Genomic DNA, 23,614 nt, shown 5'->3' with positions numbered 1-23,614 from the left:
ACAATTTGAGCTACACTGAGAAAAGGAAGAAAAGCAAGGTACAGAACTGCATGTAAAGGATGGCAACATTCACGAAAATAATGTACAGGTGGAAAATTTCTGGAAGAATACACAAACTGATAAATGTAGTTGAATTCTTTATGATATTTAAATTGTAGATGCTATAAATGTGCTACTTTTTTTTACTTAAACCTTATCTTCAGAAGTTCCCTGATGGCCTAGTTGTTACGGACTCAGTATTGTCACTGCTGTGGCTTGGGTTACTGCTGCAACTTGAGTTAGATCTCTGGCCCAGGAAATTCCGCATGCTGTGGGTACAGCCAAAAAAAAAAAAAAAAAAAAAAAAAAAAAAAATTGCAATAAATAAATAAATAACCTTACCTTCTAAGAGCTCTGTAACTGGCCATATCTGGACTAGATCCTAGGTCTATTTATTTGCTGGGTAGTAATGACCAAGTGACTCAATTTTTCTGAACCTCAGTTTCCTCATCTGTAAAATGAATTAAATACACTTGACAACCACCGAGAACAGTGCCAGGCTCAGTCTAAGTGCCTGCTAGATCACACTTACTATCACTGCTGTGTTTACTGACAATGAGATGAAGCCACAGGTCTGAAGAGTCAAGGCAAAGAGCCTTCTCCCTTTCTGGACTTCCCCCTCTCTGGACCTGTTTCCTCACCTATAAAAAGGAAGAGAATAGGAGTTCCCTGGTAGCTCAGAGGGTTGAGGATCCAGCACTGTAACTCCAGTGGCTCTGATGACTGCTGTGGCACAAGTTCCATCCCTGACCTGGGAAACTCCCTCATGCTGCACTTTCCTACATACAGGACTTCTGGATACCAGCTGCTGCTATGGATACTTGTTATTATCATCAATGGCGGGATGGGGGTACATGGGCCCCAGTGACACTCAGATAAGGAAGGGGACCAAGACAGGCCACCTCCCCAAGAAGACACAGACACACTCTGTTATAATAAAAAGCACCACATACTTCAATATCTTCCATCCCCTCCCTCCTTCTCCCAAGTGGGGTCAACTCAGGGTGATTCCCACAGAGGCCAGGGCTTCAGTGGCCCAGGTGGGACAGAGGGTGGGGTCCCCATACATGGTCCGCATGAAGTCCCGCACGAAGTCAGGGAAGCGCTTCTCTACGATGCTGGTGCGTACAGCACTCATTAGCCGCAGCTGCAGGGCAGGGGTGTCAGCATCAGCCACCAGCACAGGGGAGGCTCCCATCCCCCACCTTGCCTCAGCCATCCCAGCCACAGGCCCACCTGATAGGCAATGTTGTGGACAGTGAGGTGGTGCAAGGCGGCCGTGTTGTCACTATGGAGCAGCGTGTGCAGGAAAGCCCGGCTGTGCCTGGGGGTCAGGAGGTGAGGGCTCAGCAGAGCCAGGTCCGGCCCCCTCCCTGCCCTTCCCCAGCCTCCAGCCTCCGACCTCCCCTACTTCTGGCAGGTGGGACAGGCACACTCTGGGTCTATGGGGCGGAAGTCTTTCTCATACTGCTTCTTCTTCAGCTGCAGGTTCCCCGTGGGCACCAGGGCGGAGCCAAAGCGCTGGGGGATGGACAGAGGGGAGGGGAAGGCTGTCAACCAGGTTGTCCCCCGACGCACCTAACCCCCACCTTGGCTCCCCCAATCCCTCGCTGGCCTTTCCCCTGCCAAGGGCCTCACCGCCGTCCGTGTGGGGAAGACGCAGTCGAACATGTCGCATCCGAGAGCCACGCAGACCACCAGATCGGTGGCATAGCTAGGGGTGGGGCCGTGGGGGAGGGGAGCAGAGAACCTCAAGCCCTGGTCACACACCCCAAACCCCGACACCCAACCCTCACACTCCCCGCCCCCCAGACCGGCACCCTCAGAACCATCCCTAGCAGAGAGCCATGTCCTCCTAGGTCCCCTCCTGGGCAGGGCAGGGTCCTCCCCACCAGTTCCCCAGAGGCAGGGGTCACCAGGTACCCACTTCCCATAGGCAGGGCTGTCTCCCCTCCCCTCCACATACCCGACCCCCATCAGGTATCGGGGCTTGTCCTTGGGCAGCCTTGAGGTGCTCAGTGCCACCATCCTCCAGAACTGGCTCTTGCTCTCGCCCCCACTCAGGCCCCCGATGGCAAAGCCTGGCACGTCCCTCTTGGTCATTTCTGAGGGTAGAGGGGCAAGATCAGGGGTGACCAGGCAAAAGGAGATAGACCTCAGCCCCCTCCTCTTCTTCCGCCTTGCCCTGAGAGCAGACCCTGCCCTCCCCTCCACAGGCCCTCAGAAAATGTAAGAAAGAGTGAGCGAGCGAGAGAGAGAGAGAGAGAGAGAGAGAGAGAGAGAGAGAGTGTGGGAGCTGCTAGTGATCTTAGCTACAGCTTTATCTGTGAAAGCTCCAGGGGCAAGGGGTGGAACACAGCCATAGCAGCGACTGGAGCTGCTGCAATAACAACACCAGGTCCCTAACCCGCTGCATCACAAGGGAAGTCCTCAGCTACCGCTTATTGAGTGCCCGCTGCATGTAAGAGCCTCTCCTTCAAACCTCAGGAGAGGAGTTCCCACCATGGCGTGGTGGTTAACGAATCTGACTAGGAACCATGAGGTTGTGGGTTCGATCTCTGACCTTGCTCAGTGGGTTAAAGGATCCAGCAATGCCATAAGCTGTGGTGTAGGTCGCAGACATGGCTCGGATCCCACATTGCTGTGGCTCTGGCTACAGCTCCGATTGGACCCCTAGCCTGGGAACCTCCATATGCCATGGGAGTGGCCCAAGAAATGGCAAAAAGACAAAAAAAAAAAAACCAAAAAAACCACCTCAGGAGAAGCCCAGGGCCCACCCTTCCTTAGCTGAAAACTGAGATGAAGCCAGACGTGTTTCAGAATTTTCCAGTGAACATCCAACAGGCTGAACAACAGCCCATCATCAAACACTGTAACATTTCTACTGCAAAATGTATAAAGGCTCATAACTGGGGCAAAAAACCACAAAGGTCCAATCTTGCCACCAAATGAATTGCAAATTCCTGCAAGTTCTGGATATGAGAAGTGGGCAACTAGGCTTCAGAACTGCAGAAAGGGGACTGCAGATCTGAACTTGGTTGAGGCGGGCAGAGTTAAAACCGCTGGCCCCAGGCCACATATGCCAGGGGCTGGATTCGAACACACTGTGCCACAAGAGAACCCCCTCAGGTTTTTGGGGTTTTTTTGTTTTATTTTGCTGTCTTTTCTGGGGCGGCACCTGCGGCATGTGGAGGTTCCCAGGCTAGGGGTTTAATTGGAGATGTAGTCAATGGCCTAGACCACAGCCACAGCAATGCAGGATCTGAGCCGCATTTGAGACCCACACCACAGCCCACAGCAACACCGGATCCTTAACCCACTGAGCAAGGCCAGGGATCGAACCCACAACTTCATGGTTCCTAGTTGGATTCATTAACCACTGAGCCACGATGGTAACTCCTGTTTTTGTTTTTAATGAAAAAGAACAGAAAATACCAGAGAGAGCATCTCACCTACAAAGATAAATTCTTCAGGAAGCCTTGGTTTCTACTTTTGTATATATCCATGCATACTGAGCTGTGGCATGAAATGTGCTTCTGTGGGTCTCCAGGAAAAAGACATTGGGGCAGTTCCTGTCGTGCCTCAGCGGATATGAATCTGACTAGTATCCATGAAGACTCAGGTTCAATCCCTGGCCCTGCTCAGTGGGTTAAGGATCCAGTACTGCTGTGTGCTGTGGTGTAGGTCACAGACACGGCTCGGGTCCCGCGCTGCTGTGACTGTGGTGTAGGCCAGCAGCTACAGCTTCTGATTAGAAACTTAGCCTGGGAACTTCCATAGGCCGTGGGTGTGGCCCTAAAAAAAAAAAAAGCCAAAAAAAAAAAAAAAAAAAAGACATTGGGAGTTCCCTGGTGATGCAGCAGTTTAAGGATCTGATGTCACTGTGGTGGCTCAGGTCACTGATGTGGTACAGGTTTGATCCCTGGCCACAGAACTTCCACATACCATTGCCTCGTCCACCTCCCAAAAAAAGACTGGATCGGGTGGGGCTGGGGGGGGCAGGGTGGGCAGCTTGAAGACCAAAAAAATTATAACAGGTCAATCTTCACAACAGCACACAGTGATGCCAGGTGTACATCCATGAGGCAAGAGATTAGAGGGCTGGATCCAGCCCAGCAGACTCCAGAACCCAGAGTCTTGCCCATGACACCTCACTGCCTTTAAAGCCCCCATTTCTGGAGTTCCTGTTGTGGCTCAGTGGTTAACGAATCCGATGAAGGTTGTGGGTTCGATCCCCGGCCTTCCTCAGTGGGTTAAGGATCCGGTGTTGCCATGAGCTGTGGTGTGGGTCATCACAGACGCAGCTTGGATTTGGCATTGCTATGGCTCTGGCGTAGGCCAGCAGCTACAGCTCTGATTCGACCCCTAGCCTGGGAACCTCCATATGCTGTGGGTACGGCACTAGAAAAGGCAAAAAGACAAAAAAAAAAAAAAAAAGCCCCCATTTCTGCACCCCACATCGTCACCTTGGCCACAGCCTTGGTTCAGGCCTCAATGTCACCCTCCACATGGGCAACCACTCCAACTTCCTCTATGGGGATTATGCTTCCTATCCCACTGGGATTTTTTCCCTATCTCCCACTCAATAGCCCTCCAGGGCTCCCTAACACCCCACTGTGGTGTCCCAGGGCCTCCACCATCAGCAAAATGCCCTGGGCCCAACCTCTTGCTCCTGACCACACATCTTACTTCCCAGGGAGGGAGCAGCGCAGTGTATAGGTTTTAGAGCTCAAGGTCTGAGTTCATATCCCAGCTCTGCAACATCTGAGCCGTGAGGCTGGACGTAAGGAAATTAATAGCTCTGTGTCTCAGCTTCCTCTTCTGAAACCTTGGGAACCTGGTAGTTCCCATCTTACAGGATGGCTATGAAAATTCAATGGGTCAATCTGTGAACAGCATTTGATACAGAGCCTGGTGAATACCTGAAAATTGACAGCTGTTGGAATTCTTCTTTGAACTCATTCTACTCCATGCTGCCTCAGGGCATTGGCTTCAGCTGTTCCTTCCACCTAGAGTGTCTTTTTGCCCATTAACAACCACAGTCTCAGACCATTGCACGTCAGGCTCATGTGGGGGCCTCCGTGATGGAAAAGACCTGGTCCTGGGATTCCCGTTGTGGCTCAGCAGGTTAAGAACCTAACTAGTGCAGCACCTGTTGTGGCTCAGCGGGTAAGAACCTGACTAGTTTCCATGAGGATGCAGGTTCAATCCCTGGCCTCCCTCAGAGGGTTAAGGATCCAGTATTGCCGTGAGCTGCAGATGCAGACTGGATCCCGAATTACTGTTGTTGTGATGTAGGCCAGCAGCTGCAGCTCCCATTAGACCCCCTAGCCCAGGAACTTCCATAAGCTACAGGTGCGGTCCTAAAAAGAACAGAAAAGAAAATCCCTGGTCCCTTTAGCCCGTGGCTTTACCTTCCAGGCAGGTGGTCCGGAGATCCGCATCCAGCCCACCCTGGATGATGGCAAAGAGGTTCTGTTTGTCTGGCCACCGATGGGCTGCAATGCACCGGTCCAGCCAGCGGATTGATCTGCAAGAGGACCCGAGTCACAAGCCAGAGAGGCTGGGTGAGGGGTAGGGAGACAAGGATGCAGGACCAGGATCCCCTCCTCCTCTCCCCCTCCCCAACAGAAACACACACACACACACACACACACACACACACACACACCTATACATGGCTTCTTCCACACGTGGCCCTGTCACAGTGCTGCTCACCACGTCGTCAAGCTGCATGATGATGTCAGAGCCTGGAGAGGAAGACAGGAGCACAGTCACTGGGAAAGCCCCCACCTCCAGCTGGGGACAAGCTGGACCCCATTAGTCCCTCTCTGCGTCTTGCTGGCTCCCACTAAGCCCCTCCATCTGTTTATACAGCAACCAGAGGGAGCTTTTCAAAACGCACATCTGGGAGTTCTCTCATGGCTCAGTGGGTTAAGGATCCAGCATGTCATCGCTGTGGCTCAGGTCACTGCTTGTGGCACAGGTTCCATTCCTGGTCCAGGAATTTCTGCATGTCTTGGGTGTGGCCAAAAAAACCCCAACAAAATGCACATCTGATCTTGCAACCCCACCCACCACCAGCAAAAACCCTATCCTGGCACGTGTAATATAAGCCCACCTATGCAAATTTATCCTTCAAGAATAAGATGAAGTGTGCACAAAGTGATTCATCTGGTAGGACAGACAATAGCAAGGTGGGGGTCCAAATGTCTGTCAGCAGAGGTCTAGTGAAATAAACCATGGTCCAGCCCTTAAGGAAAGGTTCTTTCTCACAATTCCAATATCCAGAAAATCGAAGGATTTTTTTTATGCTTATGGCACATTCATATGGCAGCAATACCCGTAACAGTTGTCGTCTTTTTAAAAACGCGATTTAGGAGCTCCAGTTGTGGCTCAGTGGTTAACAAATCCAACTAGGAACCATGAGGTCGTGGGTTGGATCCCTGGCCTTGCTCAGTGGGTTAAGGATCCGGCGATGCTGTGAGCTGTGGTGTAGGTCCCAGACGCGGCTCAGATCCCGCGTTGCTGTGGCTGTGGCGTAGGCTGGTGGCTACAGCTCTGATTCGACCCCTAGCCTGGGAACCTCCACATGCCGCAAGAGCAGCCCAAGAAATGGCAAAAAATAAAAAAAATAAAAAATAAATAAAAACGTGTTTTATTTATATTTTAGCCACTCCCATGGCCTATCAGACTTCCCAGGTCAGGGATCGAACTGGCACCACAGTTATTACTAGAACCACAGCAGTGACAACACTAGATCTTTAACTTACTGAGCCAGAAGGGAACTCCTAAAAAATGATTTAGTATGAAGATTCAAAAGTGCTGGAGTTCCTGTCCTGGCTCAGCAGTTAATGAACCTGACTAGCACCCATGAGGATGCAGGTTCTATCCCTGGCCTCACTCAGTGGGTTAAGGATCCGGCGTTGCTGTGGCTGTAGTGTAGGCCGGCCAGCAGCTACAGCTCCGATTCAACCCCTAGCCTGGGAACCTCCATGTGCTGCAGGAGAGGCCCTAAAAAGAACAAAAAAAAAAAAAAAAAAAAAAAAAAAAGTGTTAGAGTTCCTGCCATGGCTCAGTGGGTTAGTGAGTTTAGGTCTGTGGTAGTGCCAGTTCAATGCTGGACCAGGGAACTTCTATAAGTAACGGGTGGGTGCAGATAGAAAAAGAAAAGAAAAAAGACAAAAACTTTAAGGCAATAAAAGCAAAATGTATACCATATGAGCCAGCAATCCACTTCTGGGTATATTCCCAAAAGAAGTGAAAGCAATCTCAAAGAAACATTTGCACACTCATGTACATAGCAGCCTATTCACCACAGTCAAAACATGAAACTCAGCATCCATTGACAGATAAACAGATACGCGAAATGTCCTACAGGCATACAATGGAATACCATTCAGCCATAAAAAGGAAAGTGGAGTTCCCCTAGTGATCGGCAGAAATGAACCAACTAGTATCCATGAGGATGTGGGTTCAATCCCTGACCTTGTTCAGTGGGTTAAGGATCTGGCATTGCCATGAGCTGTAGTGTAGGTTGCAGACGGGGCTTGGATGGTGTAGGCCGGCAGCTGTTCCTAGCCCAGGAACTTCCATATGCTGCAGTTGGGGCCCTAAAAAAAAAGGAAAAAAAAAAAGAAAGAATGACAGAATCGGAACATCACCAGTTTGCATGCTCTAGTAACAGTTCCAGGGGAGGAGCGGGATGGTTCACTGGGAGAGTCTGGAAGATATCAGGTGCCCCCTGGTAGACATACACACTGTGACACTTTCTTGTCAAAAGGAAGGACTTGAATCTGCCTGAAACCTGCAGATTCAACTACCAACTTACAGGAAAACTATTACATGACCCCTACACCCTGAGGATGCCATCAGCAAAATTTAGACTCTGTGAACCACTATAGGGCAAAGGAAGCATTTTCTCTGAGAAGAAAATTGCTTTTAAAAAAAAAAAAAAAAAGGAAATGTAATAAGAAACTATTAAAAAGAAATAGGGTCAACTATACTCCAATATTTATTTTTGAAAAAAAGGAACTGGGGAGTTCCTGTTGTGGCTCAGTGGAAATAAATCTGACTAGTATCCATGAGGACACAGGTTTGATCCCTGGTCTCCCTCAATGGGTAAAGGATCTGGTGTTTCCATGAGCTGTAGCGTAGGTCATAGACATGGTTCAGATCTGGCGTTGCTGTGGTCTAGGCCAGTGGCTACAGGTCTGATTTGACTCCTAGCCTGGGAACCTCCATATACCGTAGGTGCGGTCCTAAAAAGACAAAAAAAAAAAGAAAGAAAGAAAAGGAACTGAAAGGAGAAACTATACAACATGTAGTAGATATTAAAAAGAGACTTAAGGGAGTTCCTGCCATGGCTCAGAAGAAACAATGCTAACCAGGAACCATGAGGTTGCAGGTTCAATTCCTGGCCTTGCTCAGTGGGCTAAGGATCCAGCATTGCCGTGAGCTGTGGTGTAGGTTGCAGACAGGCTTGGATCCTGAGTTGCTGTAGCTGTGGTGTACGCCAACAGCTGTAGCTCTGATTCCACCCCTAGCCTGGGAACCTCCATATGCTGCGGGTGTGGCCCTAAAAAGAAAGAAAAACAGAGACTTAATAGAACACTAAAAATTAACTATAATAAAATTTTTATTTATTTATTTTTTTTGGTCTTTTTAGGGCCACACCCACAGCATATGGAGGTTCCCAGGCTAGGGGTCTAATGGGAGCTGCAGCTGCTGGCCTTCGCCACAGCCACAGCAATGCCAGATCTAAGCCATGTCTGCGACCTATACCATAGCTCACAACAACGCCAGATCCTTAACCCACTGAGTGAGGCCAGGGATCAAACCCACAACCTCATGGTTCCTAGCTGGATTCATTTCTGCTGCACCATGACGGGAACTCCTTAAATTTTTTTTTTTTTTTTTTTTTGTCTTTTTGCCATTTTTCTTGGGCCGCTCCTGCGGCATATGGAGGTTCCCAGGCTAGGGGTCGAATCGGAGCTGTAGCCACTGGCCTACACCAGAGCCACAGCAACGCAGGATCCGAGCTGAGTCTGCAACCTACACCACAGCTCATGGCAACGCTGGATCGTTAACCCACTGAGCAAGGGCAGGGACTGAACCCACAACCTCATGGTTCCTAGTCGGATTCGTTAACCACTGCGCCACGACAGGAATCCCCTTAAATTTTTTTTTAAAAAGCAAGAGTTGCTGAATAGCACTGGGAACTATATCTAGTCACTTGTGGGGGAGCATGATAGAGGATAAAGTGAGAAAAAGAATGTATGTGTGTGTGTATGTAAGACTGGGTCACTTTGCTGTTCAGTAGAAAATTAACAGAACACCATAAACCAACTATAATGGAAAAAATAAAAATCATTAAAAAAAAAAAAAAACAGGAGTTCCCATCGTGGCGCAGTGGTTAACGAATCCGACTAGGAACCATGAGGTTGCGGGTTCGGTCCCTGCCCTTGCTCAGTGGGTTAACGATCCGGCGTTGCCATGAGCTGTGGTATAGGTTGCAGACACGGCTCGGATCCTGCGTTGCTGTGGCTCTGGCGTAGGCTGGCGGCCACAGCTCCGATTCGACCCCTAGCCTGGGAACCTCCATATGCCGCAGGAGCGGCCCAAGAAATAGCAAAAAAAGACCAAAAAAATTAAAAAATAAATAAATAAAATAAAATAGAAAAAAAAAAAAAAAAGGCAGGAATACCCACTATGGCACAATGGGATCAGCAATATCTCTGGAGCACTGGGACATGGGTTCGATCCCCAGCCCCACACACTGGGTTAAGGATCTGGCATTGCCACGGCTGCAACATGAGTAACAACTGTGACCCAGATCTGATCCCTGGCCTAGGAGCTCCATGTGCCACAGGGCAGTCAAAAGAAAAAAAAAGGGGGGGAGGGGGGAGGTTCCATTGTGGCTCAGCAGATGCCACTGTAAAAAAAAATAAAAAAATAAAAAGGTGGAAGCTCCTTTGTGGCACAGCGGCACTGCTGCAGCTATGGTACTGGTCACAAATGCAGCACACACTCGACCCCTGACCCAGGAACTTCCACATCACACTGGTGCGGCCTAAATAAATAAATAAAAAGATTTAAGAGATCTTTCAGGAGCTCCCATCATGACTCAGCAGTAACGAACCTAACTAGTATCCATGAGGATACGGGTTCAGTACGTCGCCTTGCTCAGGGGGTTAAGGATCCCAGTTGCCATGAGCTGTGGTGTAGGTCGCAGATGTGGCTCAGATCCCATGTTGCTGTGGATCTGTGGATGTGCCATCAGCAGCTGTGGCTCAGATTTGACCCCTAGCCTGGGATCTTCCATATACTGACGCTGTGGCCCTAAAAAGCAAAAAAACAAAAAAAGAGAGAGAGAGAGAGAGATCTTTCAAACAATTGCAGTATCTGGACATTATCTGGATCCTGAAATAAACAAACTGTAAGAAAATTTGACAACAGCAAAAAAGCCAACAAACCAATTGAAAAATGGGCAAAAGACCTGAATAGACATTTCTCCAAAGATATACAGGTGGCCAACAAGCACATAAAAAAATGCTGATTATTATTATCACTGATTATTAGAGAAGTGCAAATCAAAACTGCTATGAGGCACCACCTCACACCAGTCAGAATGGCCATCATTAATAAGTCCACAAATAACAAATGCTGGAGGGGGTATAGAGAAAAGGGAACCTCCTGCATTGTTGGTGGGAATGTAAGCTAGTACAACCACTATGGAAAACAGTATGGAAGTACCTTAGAAAACGATACATAGAATTACCATATGACCCAGCAGTCCCACTCTTGGGCATATATCGGACAAAACTTTCCTTGAAAAAGACACATGCACCCGAATGTTCTCTGCAGCACTATTTACAATAGCCAAGACATGGAAACAACATAAATGTCCATCGACATTTTGGATGGTAATTGGATAATTGGATTAGGAAGATGTGGTATATATACACAATGGAATACTACTCAGCCATAAAAAAGAACAAAATAATGCCATGTAGAGCAACATGGATGGAACTAAGAGACTCTCATACTAAGTGAAGTATGTCAGAAAGACAAATACCGTATGATATCACTTATATATGGAATCTAATATATGGCACAAATGAACCTTTCCACAGAAAAGAAAATCATGGACTTGGAGAACAAACTTGTGGTTACCGAGCAGGAGGGAGTGAGATGGACTAGAAATCTGGGGTTAATCGATGTAGACTGTTGCCTTTGAATGGATGGGCAATGAGATCCTGCTATGTAGCACTGAGAACTATGTCTAATCACTTCTGATGAATCTATACATGTATGTAACCAGGTCAACATGCTGTATAGTAGAAAATTGACAGAACACTGTAAACCAGCTATAACGGGGAAAAAAAAAAAAAAAAGAAATTTTGACATTTTTTAAACAACTGAAACTCTGAACACCGGCCAGACATTTGTCTTTTTTTGGCCACACACATGGCATATGGAGGTTCCCAGGCTAGGAGTCCAATCAGAGTTATAGCTGCCAGCCTACGCCAGAGCCACAGCAACGCTGGATTTGAGCCGCATCTGTGACCTAAACCACAGCTCATGGTAAGGCTGGATCCTTAACCCACTGAGCGGGGCCAGGGATCGAACCTGCAACCTAATGGTTCCTAGTCAGATTTGTTATCCACTGAGGCATGGCGGGAACTCCAGGCCAGACATTTGATGATGGTAATGAATTATTGTTAGTTGTCTTTAGGTGAGATGATGGAATTGTGGTTATGTTTAAAAAAAGGTCTGTGGGGTCTAAAATATGATACAAATGAACTTATTTACGAAATAGAAACAGATTCACAAACACAGAAAAAAAACTTACAAGGGGAAAGGACAAGGGGTAGAGAAGGAATAAATTAGGAACTTGGGATCAACTACTATATATAAAATAGATAAATAACAAGGTCCTACTGTACAGTACAGGGAACTATGTTCAATATCCTATAATAAACCATAATGGAAAAGATATGAAAAAGAATGGCTGTGGTGTAGGCTAGCAGCTGCAGCTCTGATTCGACCCCTAGCCCGGGAACCTCCATATGCCACGGGTATGGCCCTAAAAAGACCAAAAAAAAAAAAAAAAAGAATATATATACATACGTACATATAACTGAATCATTTTTGCTATACTCCAGAAACTAATATATTGTAAATCAACTATACTGCAATGTTAAAAAGAGTAAGAACTCCTATGTTTTAGAGATACAAATTAAAATACTTACAGTTGGAATTCCTACTATGGCACAGCAGTGTTGTCTCTGTACTGCTGAGGTGCAGCAAGTTCAATCCCTGGCCTGGGAATTTCCGCATGCCACAGTGGCAAAAAAAAAAAAAAAAAAAAAAAAAAAGCAAAAATAGCTAAAAATTTGAAAATATATCGGATATATAAGACTGCAACTATCAAAAAATAAAATAAGGGAGTCCCTGTTGAGGTTCAGCGGGTTAAGGACACAACATTATCTCCATGAGGATGCGGGTGCCGTCCCTGGCCTGGCTCAGTGGATTAAGGACTAAGCCTTGCCACAAAGTACAGCATAAGTTGCAGCAGACGCTGCTTGCATCTGGTCTTGCCATGGATGTGGTGTAGACCTGTAGCTGTAACTCTAGCCAATCCCTAGCCCAAGAACTTCTGTATGCCACAGCTACAGCTGTAAAAAGAATAAATAAATAAATAAATAAACCAACAGCAACAACAGAGAAACAAAATAAATAAAATAAGATCAGGAGTTCCCACTGTGGGACAGTGGGTTAATGATCTGGCTTGTCTCTGTGGGGTGCCAGTTTGATCCCTGGCCTGGTGCAGCAGGTTAATGATCTGGCATTGCTGCAGCTGTGACAGAGGTCACAGCTATGGCTGGGATTCAATCCCCAGCCCAAGAACTTCCAAATAAATAAAAATAAAATCAGTGAAGCATATCCATTAATTGGTCTGTTATTTGGCTATATAAAGGAATAAAGTACTGATACATGCTACAACATAGATGAACCTCAAAAAACGTTATGCTGAAGTTCCTTGTGGCTCAGTAGTTGAAGGATCTGGTATTCTTCTACATTGGGGCTCAGGTTGCTACTGTGACATGGGTTCAATCCTTGGCCTGGTAACTTCCACACGTTGCAAGCATAACGAAGAAAAAGGAAATTATGCTAAGTAAAAAAAAAAAAATTCATAAAGACAACATATTGTATGATTACATTTACATGAAATATCTAGAATACACAAATCTATAAACAGAAAGTAGATCAGTTAGTGGTGGGGGAGATAGGACTTGATTGATTAGTGGTGGGGGAGATAGGAATTGATTGAGAGGGTGTGGTTGATAAAGGTACAGGATTTCTTTTTGGGATGACAAAAATGTTCTGAAATTAGATTGTGGTGATGGTTGCCCAACTCTGTGACTATACTAAAAACCGTGTGTGTGTGTGTGTGTGTGTGTGTGTGTGTGTGTGTGTGTGTATTTTTTGGGTCTTTTTGGGCTGTACCCATGGCATATGGGGTTAAATCAGAGCTGCAACTGCTGGTGTACACCACAGTCACAGCAACTCTGGATCCTTAATCCACTAAGGGAGGCCAGGGATCAAAACCTCATGGATAGTAGTCAAGTTTGTTACCACTGAGCCATGGCAGGAACTCCGAAGTAACTTTTATTTTTTTAATTTTTATTTTTTGCTTTTTTTTTTTTTTTTTTTTTTAGGACTAAATCCACAACATATGGAGTTCCCAGGCTAGGGGTCAAATCAGAGGAACAGCTGCTGGCCTACACCACAGTCACAGAAACACCAGGTCTGTAACCTACACCACAGCACATGGCAATGCTGGATCTTTAACCCACTGAGTGAGGCCAGGAATCCAACCTGCTTCCTCAAGGATGCTAGTCAGATTTGTTTCCTCTGAGCCACGACAGGAACTCCCAAAGTACACATTTTAAACATGTGAATTTTCTGTGTATATCTCAATAAAGCTGTTTAAAAAAAAAAATCAACAAAACAAAAAAACAAAAAATGAAGAAAAACCACAAGCCAGAAGTTGTTTTTTGAAAAAGATCAACAAACTCAAAATCAACCCCAACCAGACTAATCAAGAAGGAAGAGATCCGGAGTTGTAGTCGTAGCTCAGCAGTAACAATTCCTACTAGTATCCATAAGGATGCGGGTTTGCGCCCTGGCCTTACTCAGTGGGTTAAGGATCCAGTGTTGCAATGAGCTGTGGTGTAGGTCACACACATGGCTCAGATCCCCAGTTGCTGTGGCTCTGGTGTAGGCCGGTGGCTACAGCTCCAATTAGACCCCTAGCCTGGGAACTTCCATATGCTGCAGGAGAGGCCCTAGAAAAGACAAAAAGACCAAAAAAAAAAAAAAAAAAAAAAAAAGGAGGTATCGAGATACAGGAAGCATAGAGGACCCCAAACAAGTTGAACCCAAACAGGCCCACACCAAGACATATTATAATAAAAATGACAAAAGTTAAAGAGAAGATTCTAAAGGCAGCAAGAGAAAAGAAAAGCGTTAATTATAAGGGAAGCCCCATAAGGCTATCAGCTGATTTCTCTACAGAAACACTACAGGCTAGAAGACAGTAGCAAGATATATTCAAAGTTCTAAAAAGAAAAAATTTGCAGCCTAGAATACTCTACCCAGCAAGAATATCATTTAAAATAGAAGGAAAAATAAAAAATTTCTTCAACATACAAAACTAAAAGAGTACAGCAATACTAAACCCATTCTAAAAAAAAATACTAAAAGGAGTCTATTGCCTTTGGAATAGATAAGCAATGAGATCCTGCTGCGTAGCACCAGGAACTATGTCTAGTCACTTATGATGAAGCATGATGGAAGATAATGTGAGGAAAAAAAAATGTATACATGTATGTATAACTGGGTCACCACACTGTACAGTAGAAAATTGACAGAACACTATAAACTAGCTATAATGAAAAAAAAAATTATTATATGAAGAGTTAAAAAAAAAGAAATACCAAAAGAGCTTCTCTAGATAAAAAAGATGTAAGAAGAAATAGGATGGAGGAAATTACAATTGGAAAGCAATCACTTAAGCCAGTATACAGATCTAAAAGGAAAAAAAAAAAAACCTACTGTAAATGTGACAATAAACACAAGGAATAGCAAAAGGACAAACATGAAGATGTTAAAAAGGACCTCAAAATCACAGAACGTGGGGAAGGAAAGTAAGAAAATCTGGGCTTTTCTTTTCTTTTTTTTTTTTTTTTTTTTTTGTTGTCTTTTTGCCTTTTCTAGGGCTGCTCCTGCGGCATTTGGAGGTTCCCAGGCTAGGGGTCTAATTGGAGCTGTAGCCGCCAGCCTAGACCACAGCCACAGAAACTCAGGATCCAAGCCGCGTCTGTAACCTACACCACAGCTCACAGCAACGCCGGATCCTTAACCCACTGAGCAAGGCCAGGGATCGAACCCACAACCTCATGGTTCCTAGTTGGATTCGTTAACTGCTGCACCACGACGGGAACTCCTGGGCTTTTTTTTTTTTTTAAATAATGTGTTTGAGCCTATGTGACTATCGGGCTAAAGCAAGCAGATGTAGGAAGGGGTTAACATACTTGAAAAACAGAGCAACCAAACATTACATTCACAAAAACTTTTAGAACCTGCAACTCATGGTTCTTAGATCTGTTAACCACTGAGCCACGACGGGAATTCCAGGTTTTACTAAATAATTCTATGAGACATTTAAAGATGAAATAGTTCCTGTCATGACGCAGTGGAAACAAATCCAACTAGGAACCATGAGGTTACGAGTTCGATCCCTGGCCTCACTCAGTGGGTTAAGGATCTGGCGTTGCCGTGAGCTCTGGTGTGGGTCAAAGACACGGCTTGGATCTGGCGTTGGCTGTGGCTGTGGTGTAGGCTGGCAGCTATAGCTCCAAGTAGACCCCTAGCCTGCAATCCTCCATATGCCGCAGGTGCAGCCCAAAAAAAAAAGGATGAAATAACATCAGTCTTAGGCAAATTCCAACAGATAATAACATGGGAGAAGCAAAGTAGGCTGGGATACAAATGAAACATAATGGCCGAGACCTGGTGATTGCTGAACTGGGTGACAGGTCAGTGAGGTTGTGTCTATTTTGGTATAAACTTGAAATTTTCCAAAATTAATAAAAATACAAGTACAGAAGAATGTGCCATAAATAGCATGCTCTCATCATGGAGAAAATTACAATAGATTTGAACTTGCTTGATTTGGTATAAACTCTGGAAGAATGGGAAATGAAAAACAGGGAGTCTCTGTCATGGCTCAGTGAAAACGAATCTGACTAGTATCCATGAGGATGCAGGTTTGAACCCTGGCCTCACTCAGTGGGTTAAGGATCCGGCATTGCCATGAGCTATGGCACAGGTCACAGACATGGCTTGGATCTGGTGTTGCTGTGGCTGGGGCTCTGATTGAACCCCTAGCCTGGGAACCTCCATATGTTGTGGGTGTAGCCCTAAAAAGACAAAAAAAGAAAAATGAAAAAGAAAGAAAGATTTAAAAAAAAAAGAAAAAGAAATAAAAAACAGATGTTCCCTAGTGGCTCAGCAGGTTAAGTATCTGGCATTGTCACTGCTATGGCATGGGTTTGATACCTGGCCAGGGAACTTTCATGCACCAGAGGCACAGCCCCCTCCCAAAAAAAGAAAAAAACAGAAACAGAGGTGACCTTTAGTAGTAAAGGAGATGGATCGAGAATAGACCTGGAAAGGGTACTGTTTCCTACACACATTTTTATATGGGAATATATACAAAATATATTATTGTTAATTTCTTTTTTTTGTCTTTTTTTTTAGGGCTGCACCCGCATGGAGGGTTCCCAGGAGGGTTCCCAGGCATGATACAAGCTCCGTCTGCAAACTGCACCACAGCTCACGGCCCACTGAGCAAGGCCAGCTATCAAACCCTCGTCCTCATGGATGCTAGTCAGATTTATTTCCACTGAGCCACGATGGAAACTCCAATTTTTTTTTTTAATGGCAGAACCCCCAGCATGCATAAGTTCCCAGGCCAGGGATGGAACCCTTGCCACAGCAGTGACTCAAGCCACAGCAATGACAATACCTTTAACCCACTAAGCCATCAGGGAATTCTTAATTTTTTTGCTCTAAAAGAAAATCAAAAAGTTCCTGTTGTAGCTCAGCAGGATTAAGAATCCAACTAGTATCCCTGAGGATGTAGGTACAATCCCTGGCCCCACTCAGTGGGTTAAGGTATGGTATGGTCCCGAGCTATGGTATAGGTCACAGATGCGGCTGGGATCTGGCATTGCTGTGGCTGTGACATAAGCTGTTGGCTACATCAGCTCCGATTCAGCCCCTAGCCTGGTAACTTCCCTATGCAGCAGGTGTGACCCTATAAAGCCAAAGGGAGAAAAAAAGAAAAAAAATCAAAAAGCACAAGCCCCTGAAGGATCTGCTCCTGCCACCTTTTGGTTCTTTACCTCCATACACACACGCACCTCCTCCTCCGTCTCTGTTCCAGCCATGCCAGTCGGGACCCTGCTTCATGACCTTGCACTGGATGCTTCTTCTTTCCAGAACATACTTTCCTCTTTGGATATTTAGTACATTTCTCCTTATCCATGAGTTTTAGGCCTAGGGCAACACTCCCTGAGCCTAGACTAAATCCTGCCAAAAGTCCCACATACCTGGCATTCACAGTAAGGGTGCCAATCTTGTATTTATTTGTGCTGTTAAAAAAAAAAACTTTTTTTTTTAATTTTTAGGGGCGTTCATGTTGAGGTTCAGTGGGTTAAGAATACGACTAGTATCCATGAGGATGTGGGTTCGATCCCTGGCCTCACTCAGTGGGTTAAGGATCAGCATTGCCACAAGCTGTGGTGTAGGTCACTGATGTGGCTCAGATCTGGCATTGCTGTGGCTCTGGCTGTGTCCAGCAGCTACAGCTCCAATTAGACCCCTAGCCTGGGAACTTCCATGTGCAGCATATGTGGTCCTAAAAAGACAAAAAATTGTTTAAAAATTGGGGGGTAATTCCCTTCTGGCTCAGTGGGTTAAGAATCCAGCAGTTTTCACTGCTTTGGTGCAGGTACTATCCCTGGCCTGGGAACTTCCACATGCCAAGGGCAAAACCAAAAAAAAAAAAAAAGTTTTAATAACTTATTTTACTTTTAATTTATTTTTATTTATTATTATTATTATTTGCTTTTTAGGGCCACACTCGCAGCATATGGAAGTTCCCAGGCTAGGGGTTGAATCAGAGCTACAGCTTCTGGCCTACACCACAGCCACAGGAACAAGGGATCCACGCCGTGTCTGTGACCTACACCACAGCTCACAGCAATGCTGGATTCCCCCACCCACTGAGTGAGGCCAGAGACCGAACCCGCATCCTCATGGATACTAGTCGGATTCATTTCCGTTGTGCTACAATAGGAACTCCTATAATTCATTTTAAAATAATAATATTAATACATTATTACTCAAGATGCTAAATGTACTCTGAATTTAACACAATACAACAGGGGAGCTTCTGCTTCGGCACAATGGGATCAGAGGCATCTTGGGAGCACTGGGATGCGGGTTCAATCCCCTGCCTGGCACAGTGGGTTAGGGATGCAGCATTGCTGCAGCTTTGGCTTAAGTCAAGATTGCAGCTCGGATCTGATCCCTGGCCTGACCATGTGCTGTGAGGTGGCCAAAAAAAAGAAAAAAGAAAAAAATACAATAGGATAGTTGGTGAAAAGTTTCTTGCCCATTGAGGGATGAATTACAAAGAACATGTAACCCTTTAGAGGTGATGGATGTATTCACTATCTTGATTGTGGCGAAGGTTTCATGGGTATATACATATGCCAAAATGTACCAGAGGGTACACTTTAAATATGTGTAGCTTACTGCACGTCAATTACAAAAAAAAGAATTTCCGGAGTTCCTGTCGTGGCGCAGTGGTTAACAAATCCGACTAGGAACCATGAGGTTGCGGGTTCGGTCCCTGCCCTTGCTCAGTGGGTTAATGATCCGGCGTTGCCGTGAGCTGTGGTGTAGTTTGCAGACTCGGCTCGGATCCTGCGTTGCTGTGGCTCTGGCGTAGGCCAGTAGCTACAGCTCCAATTCGACCCCTAGCCTGGGAACCTCCATATGCCGTGGGAGCGGCCCAAGAAATAGCAAAAAGACAAAAAAAAAAAAAAAAAAAAAAGCCACCAGGGAACTCCAAGAGAAAAGAATTTAAATTCTCCCTATTGGGAGTTCCCTGGTGGTCAGGATTTGGTTCTTTCACCACTGCAGGTTGGGTTCAATCCCTGGTCTGGGAAATGAGATCCCACATTAAGCCAAAAAAAATTAGCATGCCCAGTCAAAAAAAAAAAAATTTTTTTTTTGCCTTTTTAGTGCCGAACCTGCAGCATATGGAGGTTCCCAGGCTAGGGGTCCAATCAGAGCTACAGCTGCAGGCCTGTGCCACAGCCATAGCCATGCCAGATCTGAGCCATGTCTGTGGCCCACACCACAGCTCACAGCAACACCAGATCCTTAAGCCACTGAGTGAGGCCAAGGATCAAACCTGCAACCTCATGGTTCCAAGTCGGATTCACTTCCCCTGCGCCAAGACGGGAACTCCGCCCCTCCCCCCCCCCTTTTTTTTGGTCTTTTGTCTTTTCAGGGCCACACCAGAGGCATATGGAGTTTCCCAGGCTAGGAGTCTAATTGGAGTTACAGCTGCTGGCCTACACCAGAGCCACAGCAACGCCAGATCCGAGCCACATCTGGGACCTACACCATAGCTCACAGCAACACTGGATCCTTAACCCACTGAGCGAGGCCAGGGATGGAACCTGCAACCTCATGGTTCCTAGTCAGATTCGTTTCTGCTGTGCCACAACGGCAACTCCCCAAATTTTTTTTAATTAAATGAAATGCTTACTTTTGGAAGTTCCCCTGTGGTGCATCAGATTAAGTACCCAGTGCTGCAGCAGCTTCAGCACAGGTAACAACTGTACTGAAGGTTTGATCCCTGGCTGACGAACTTCCACATAGTGCAGGAGAGGCCAAAAAATAAAAGCTTCCTATCTACAAGCTCTCCAATTTCCCTCTCTCAGGAAACTTATACTTTATTTTTCTTTCCTGAGATTCTGTATGCAAATAAAAGCAAATCATATATGTGTTGTTGTTGCTATTTTTTCCATACAAATGGAAATATCAATGAACTTTACCTGCACTGTTTTGTTTTGGGTTTTGTTGTTTTGTTTTGCCTTTCTAATTATGCTGTTTTCACCAATGCTTGTCTCCCTTTTGGGCTGTAAGTTCCATGGATAGTATGACATCAGCACCCAGGCTCAGAATATCTGTATTCAGGAGCCACAGAATATCTATATTCAGGGGTCTGAAAACACCAATCTGCTTAGAAGATGTGAAGGTTTGAACCTGTTTCCAAGGCACTTTATGAAACTGAAAAATGTTAGCTGACCTTATCAAGGAATAGGGGATAGTAATGGAGATGGGAGGGGTCTAAAGCCTCCCCAGTACCCTCATGTTGCCCCCATTATTTCAAAATATCTTTGCCAGCTAATTTACTATTTAAAAAACAATAGCAATAAAGATAACACTAAAAGCTACCATGTGTGTCAGAACTGTGATAAGAGATTTACTGACATCATTATTTTTAGTAACTATCCCCATTTGGACTGGCTCAACTGAGGCTCAGGGATGGGGAGTGACTGGCTCAAAGTCAAGCAGGAGAGGGGGAGGCCTGTCTCACCTCGACTTCCAAAAGTCAGGGGAAGGGGCGGCTCCCCGGGATCCGCTCACCCAGTGCGTTCTGGATCTCCACGGACCTCTCCGGGCTCAGAAGGGTTTCATCACCGTCGTAAGGGGAGCGGAAGCGGACGCCCTCCTCCGTCACTTCGGACAGGGACACCAGGGACACCATCTGGAAGCCGCCGCTGTCCTGAGGGAAACCCCATCGCAAGGCTGTCAGGAAAGGGATTGGGACTATCCACCCAAAAGGAGTACTCTCGGATCACATCCTCGAACCCATCTTACCGTCAGCAGATTGTGAGGCCAATTCATAAAGCCGTGGAGACCGTGGGCTTTCTGGATCAGATCAGGGCCCTGGGTTAGAGGAAGAAAGGATCAGGTTAGGGGTGAACTCAACCCGGGGCGGGGGGTCCAAGTTTGGCTGCGATACAGTTTGCCAGCTTCCATCCTCGCTGTTTCCTTACGCCCAGCACAAGGCCTGGGCCATCTGAGACGCTCGATACTCATTTGTCTACAGACTTTGTGAGGCGTGCCCCAAGGGCATCTCCTGGGCCCCCCAAGCTCCGCCGCCCCGCTGGGAAAGAGCCCACCCACCGGCCTCAGACCCAGATGGTAGGTGTTGCCCAGGCAGATGCGGCAGCCCAGCGCATCCAGTTGCTCAGCGGTGATGCCCTTCATGGTGGCTTGCGTGCCCACTGGCATGAACACTGGAGTAGCCACTGGCCCGTGTGGCAGCCGCAGCTCCCCTGCTCGGGCCCTGGAACGGCTACACTCGGCCACCAATCGCAGGATGCGCGGGGCGGAATCCAAAGAAGTCTGGCTAGCGGCTGCCGCCATCTTGCCTACCGGAACCACGTGGGCACTGGAACACCCTGGGCGGCGCCATGTTGGCTGAAGTCACGTGGCGCACGACGCAAGCACAGGCCCAGGGAGAGCGTCAGATGAACCATGGAAACGGCTCGCCTTTCTTTTCGCTACTCCTGGATCGTTCCCACGAGGAGCGCACTGCCGCGAAGTATTGTCTTGGTGTGGAGGCCTAGTCCCGCCACTTCCTCGCAATCAAAGCCTCACTAAGTAATAATTTTGGGAGTTCCCGTCGTGGAGCAGTGGTTAACGAATCCGACTAGGAACCATGAGGTTGCGGGTTCGGTCCCTGCCCTTGCTCAGTGGGTTAACGATCGAGCATTTCCGTGAGCTGTGGTGTAGGTTGCAGACGCGGCTCGGATTCCGCGTTGCTGTGGCTCTGGCGTAGGCCGGTGGCTCCAGCTCCGATTCGACTCCTAGCCTGGGAACCTCCATATGCCGCGGGAGCGGCCCAAAGAAATAGCAAAGACAAAATAATAATAATAATAATAATAATTTTATCTTCCATCAAATGGGGTGAATAATAGTATCTAGACGTTAGGACATTGTGAATATTGAGAGACAGAATGGATGTGTATAGATTTTTACACGGTGCCTGACACAATCTCTTGTCTATCTTGATCGTTGCGTTGCTCCAAGTGCTTGGAATAGGACCTAGTGCATAGTATGCACTCAATAATTATTAGTTTCTTCGGTGCAAGAAGAAATCACAGATTTTCAGAGGGAGAGACTAAAGTCCAGAACCTTTTTATATTTATTAGGTCATTCATTCAAAAAATACTTACATATACATCCCCACTAGGGCCAGCCTCCATGCCACAGAGGGTGAGAGAGGGTGGGTCACGGATTTATTAAGCACTAGCTGTGTGCTGCTACTAATAATAGCAATATACGATGTATATTTTAATAATACTGATTGGAAATGGAGCTGATATATGTTATGGCCAGCAGAGGGCACATCTGCCCCAGAAGCCTTCCTCTCAGGTCAGCGAAACTGACCCAAGAGCTTGGGCTAATGCTGTTTCCCAGGCTGGTGAAGTCCTCACTGAGGCCGTGTCTGGAAAACACCCACCAATGACGCCCAATTCGGGGCCTTTGCAGCAACATTCATCTTTGATTTATTTATTTATTGTCTTTTTAGGGCTATGCCCAGAAGATATGAAAATTCCCAGGCTAGGAGTCGAGTAGGAGCTGCAGGTGCCGGCCTACACCACAGCCACAGCAACACAGGATCCCACCCAGTCTACAACCTGCACTGCAGCTCACGGCAATGCTGGATCCTTAACTCACCTTAACCTATTGAGCGAGGCCAGGGATCAAACCCTTGTCCTCACGGGTACTAATCGGGTTCGTTACCGCTGAGCCACGACAGAAACTCAGGAAAGTGACTATTTTAAAGAGTTTCAAGACTCGTTTCACTGAGAAGGTGAGATTTGAGTTAAGGCCTGAGTGAGATGAAGGAGGAGCCAAAGGAAATATGGGAGAGGGCACTTCAGGCAGTGGAAACAGTGAACAAAAACACAGTGGAAATGTGTCTGGATCCTTTGCAGTGCAGCAAGGAGGCCAGTGTAGCTGGAAGGACTGGAACATAAGGGTAGGGGAGGTCACAGTGTGAGATCCTCCAAGCCCTTTGGTTTGTGATGAGGACTTTTTTTTTTTTTTTTTTTTTTTTGGACCGCACCCGTGGCATATAGAAATTCCAAGACTAAGGGTCCAATCCAAGCTGCAGCTGCCAGCCTATGCCACAGCCATGGCCACCCTGCATCTGCGACCTACACAGCATCTTGCGGCAACGCTGGATTCTTAACCCACTGAGTGAGGCCGGGGATCAAACCTGCATCCTCATGGATACTTGTCGGGTTCTTAACCTGCTGAGCCACAACAGGAACTCCTGCAGTGAGCACTTCGGCTTTGCTCTGAGCTAGATAGGAGAGTGGGGGTTTCTTAGCGGAGCATGGAG

The 23,614-nt window shown here is 46.6% G+C and overlaps 1 protein-coding gene across 1 annotated transcript; it reads right to left on the bottom strand.

The window, feature by feature from the left end:
- On the bottom strand, positions 970 to 21,665 carry QTRT1 (queuine tRNA-ribosyltransferase catalytic subunit 1). Its single transcript, XM_003123209.4, has 10 exons — positions 21,385 to 21,665; positions 21,076 to 21,144; positions 20,842 to 20,980; positions 5,711 to 5,789; positions 5,454 to 5,569; positions 2,006 to 2,144; positions 1,678 to 1,753; positions 1,451 to 1,560; positions 1,276 to 1,363; positions 970 to 1,186 (listed from the first exon to the last, which is right to left on the bottom strand). Exons 1-10 carry the CDS (start codon positions 21,625 to 21,627, stop codon positions 1,034 to 1,036), a joined length of 1,212 nt encoding a protein of 403 aa, XP_003123257.3. The 5' UTR covers positions 21,628 to 21,665; the 3' UTR covers positions 970 to 1,033.

This window comes from Sus scrofa, chromosome 2 (assembly GCF_000003025.6).
Source record: "Sus scrofa isolate TJ Tabasco breed Duroc chromosome 2, Sscrofa11.1, whole genome shotgun sequence".
Classification (NCBI taxonomy): Eukaryota; Metazoa; Chordata; class Mammalia; order Artiodactyla; family Suidae; genus Sus; species Sus scrofa.
The sequence above is the reverse complement of the archived record's forward strand: the minus strand, read 5'-3'. Positions and strand labels throughout refer to the sequence as shown.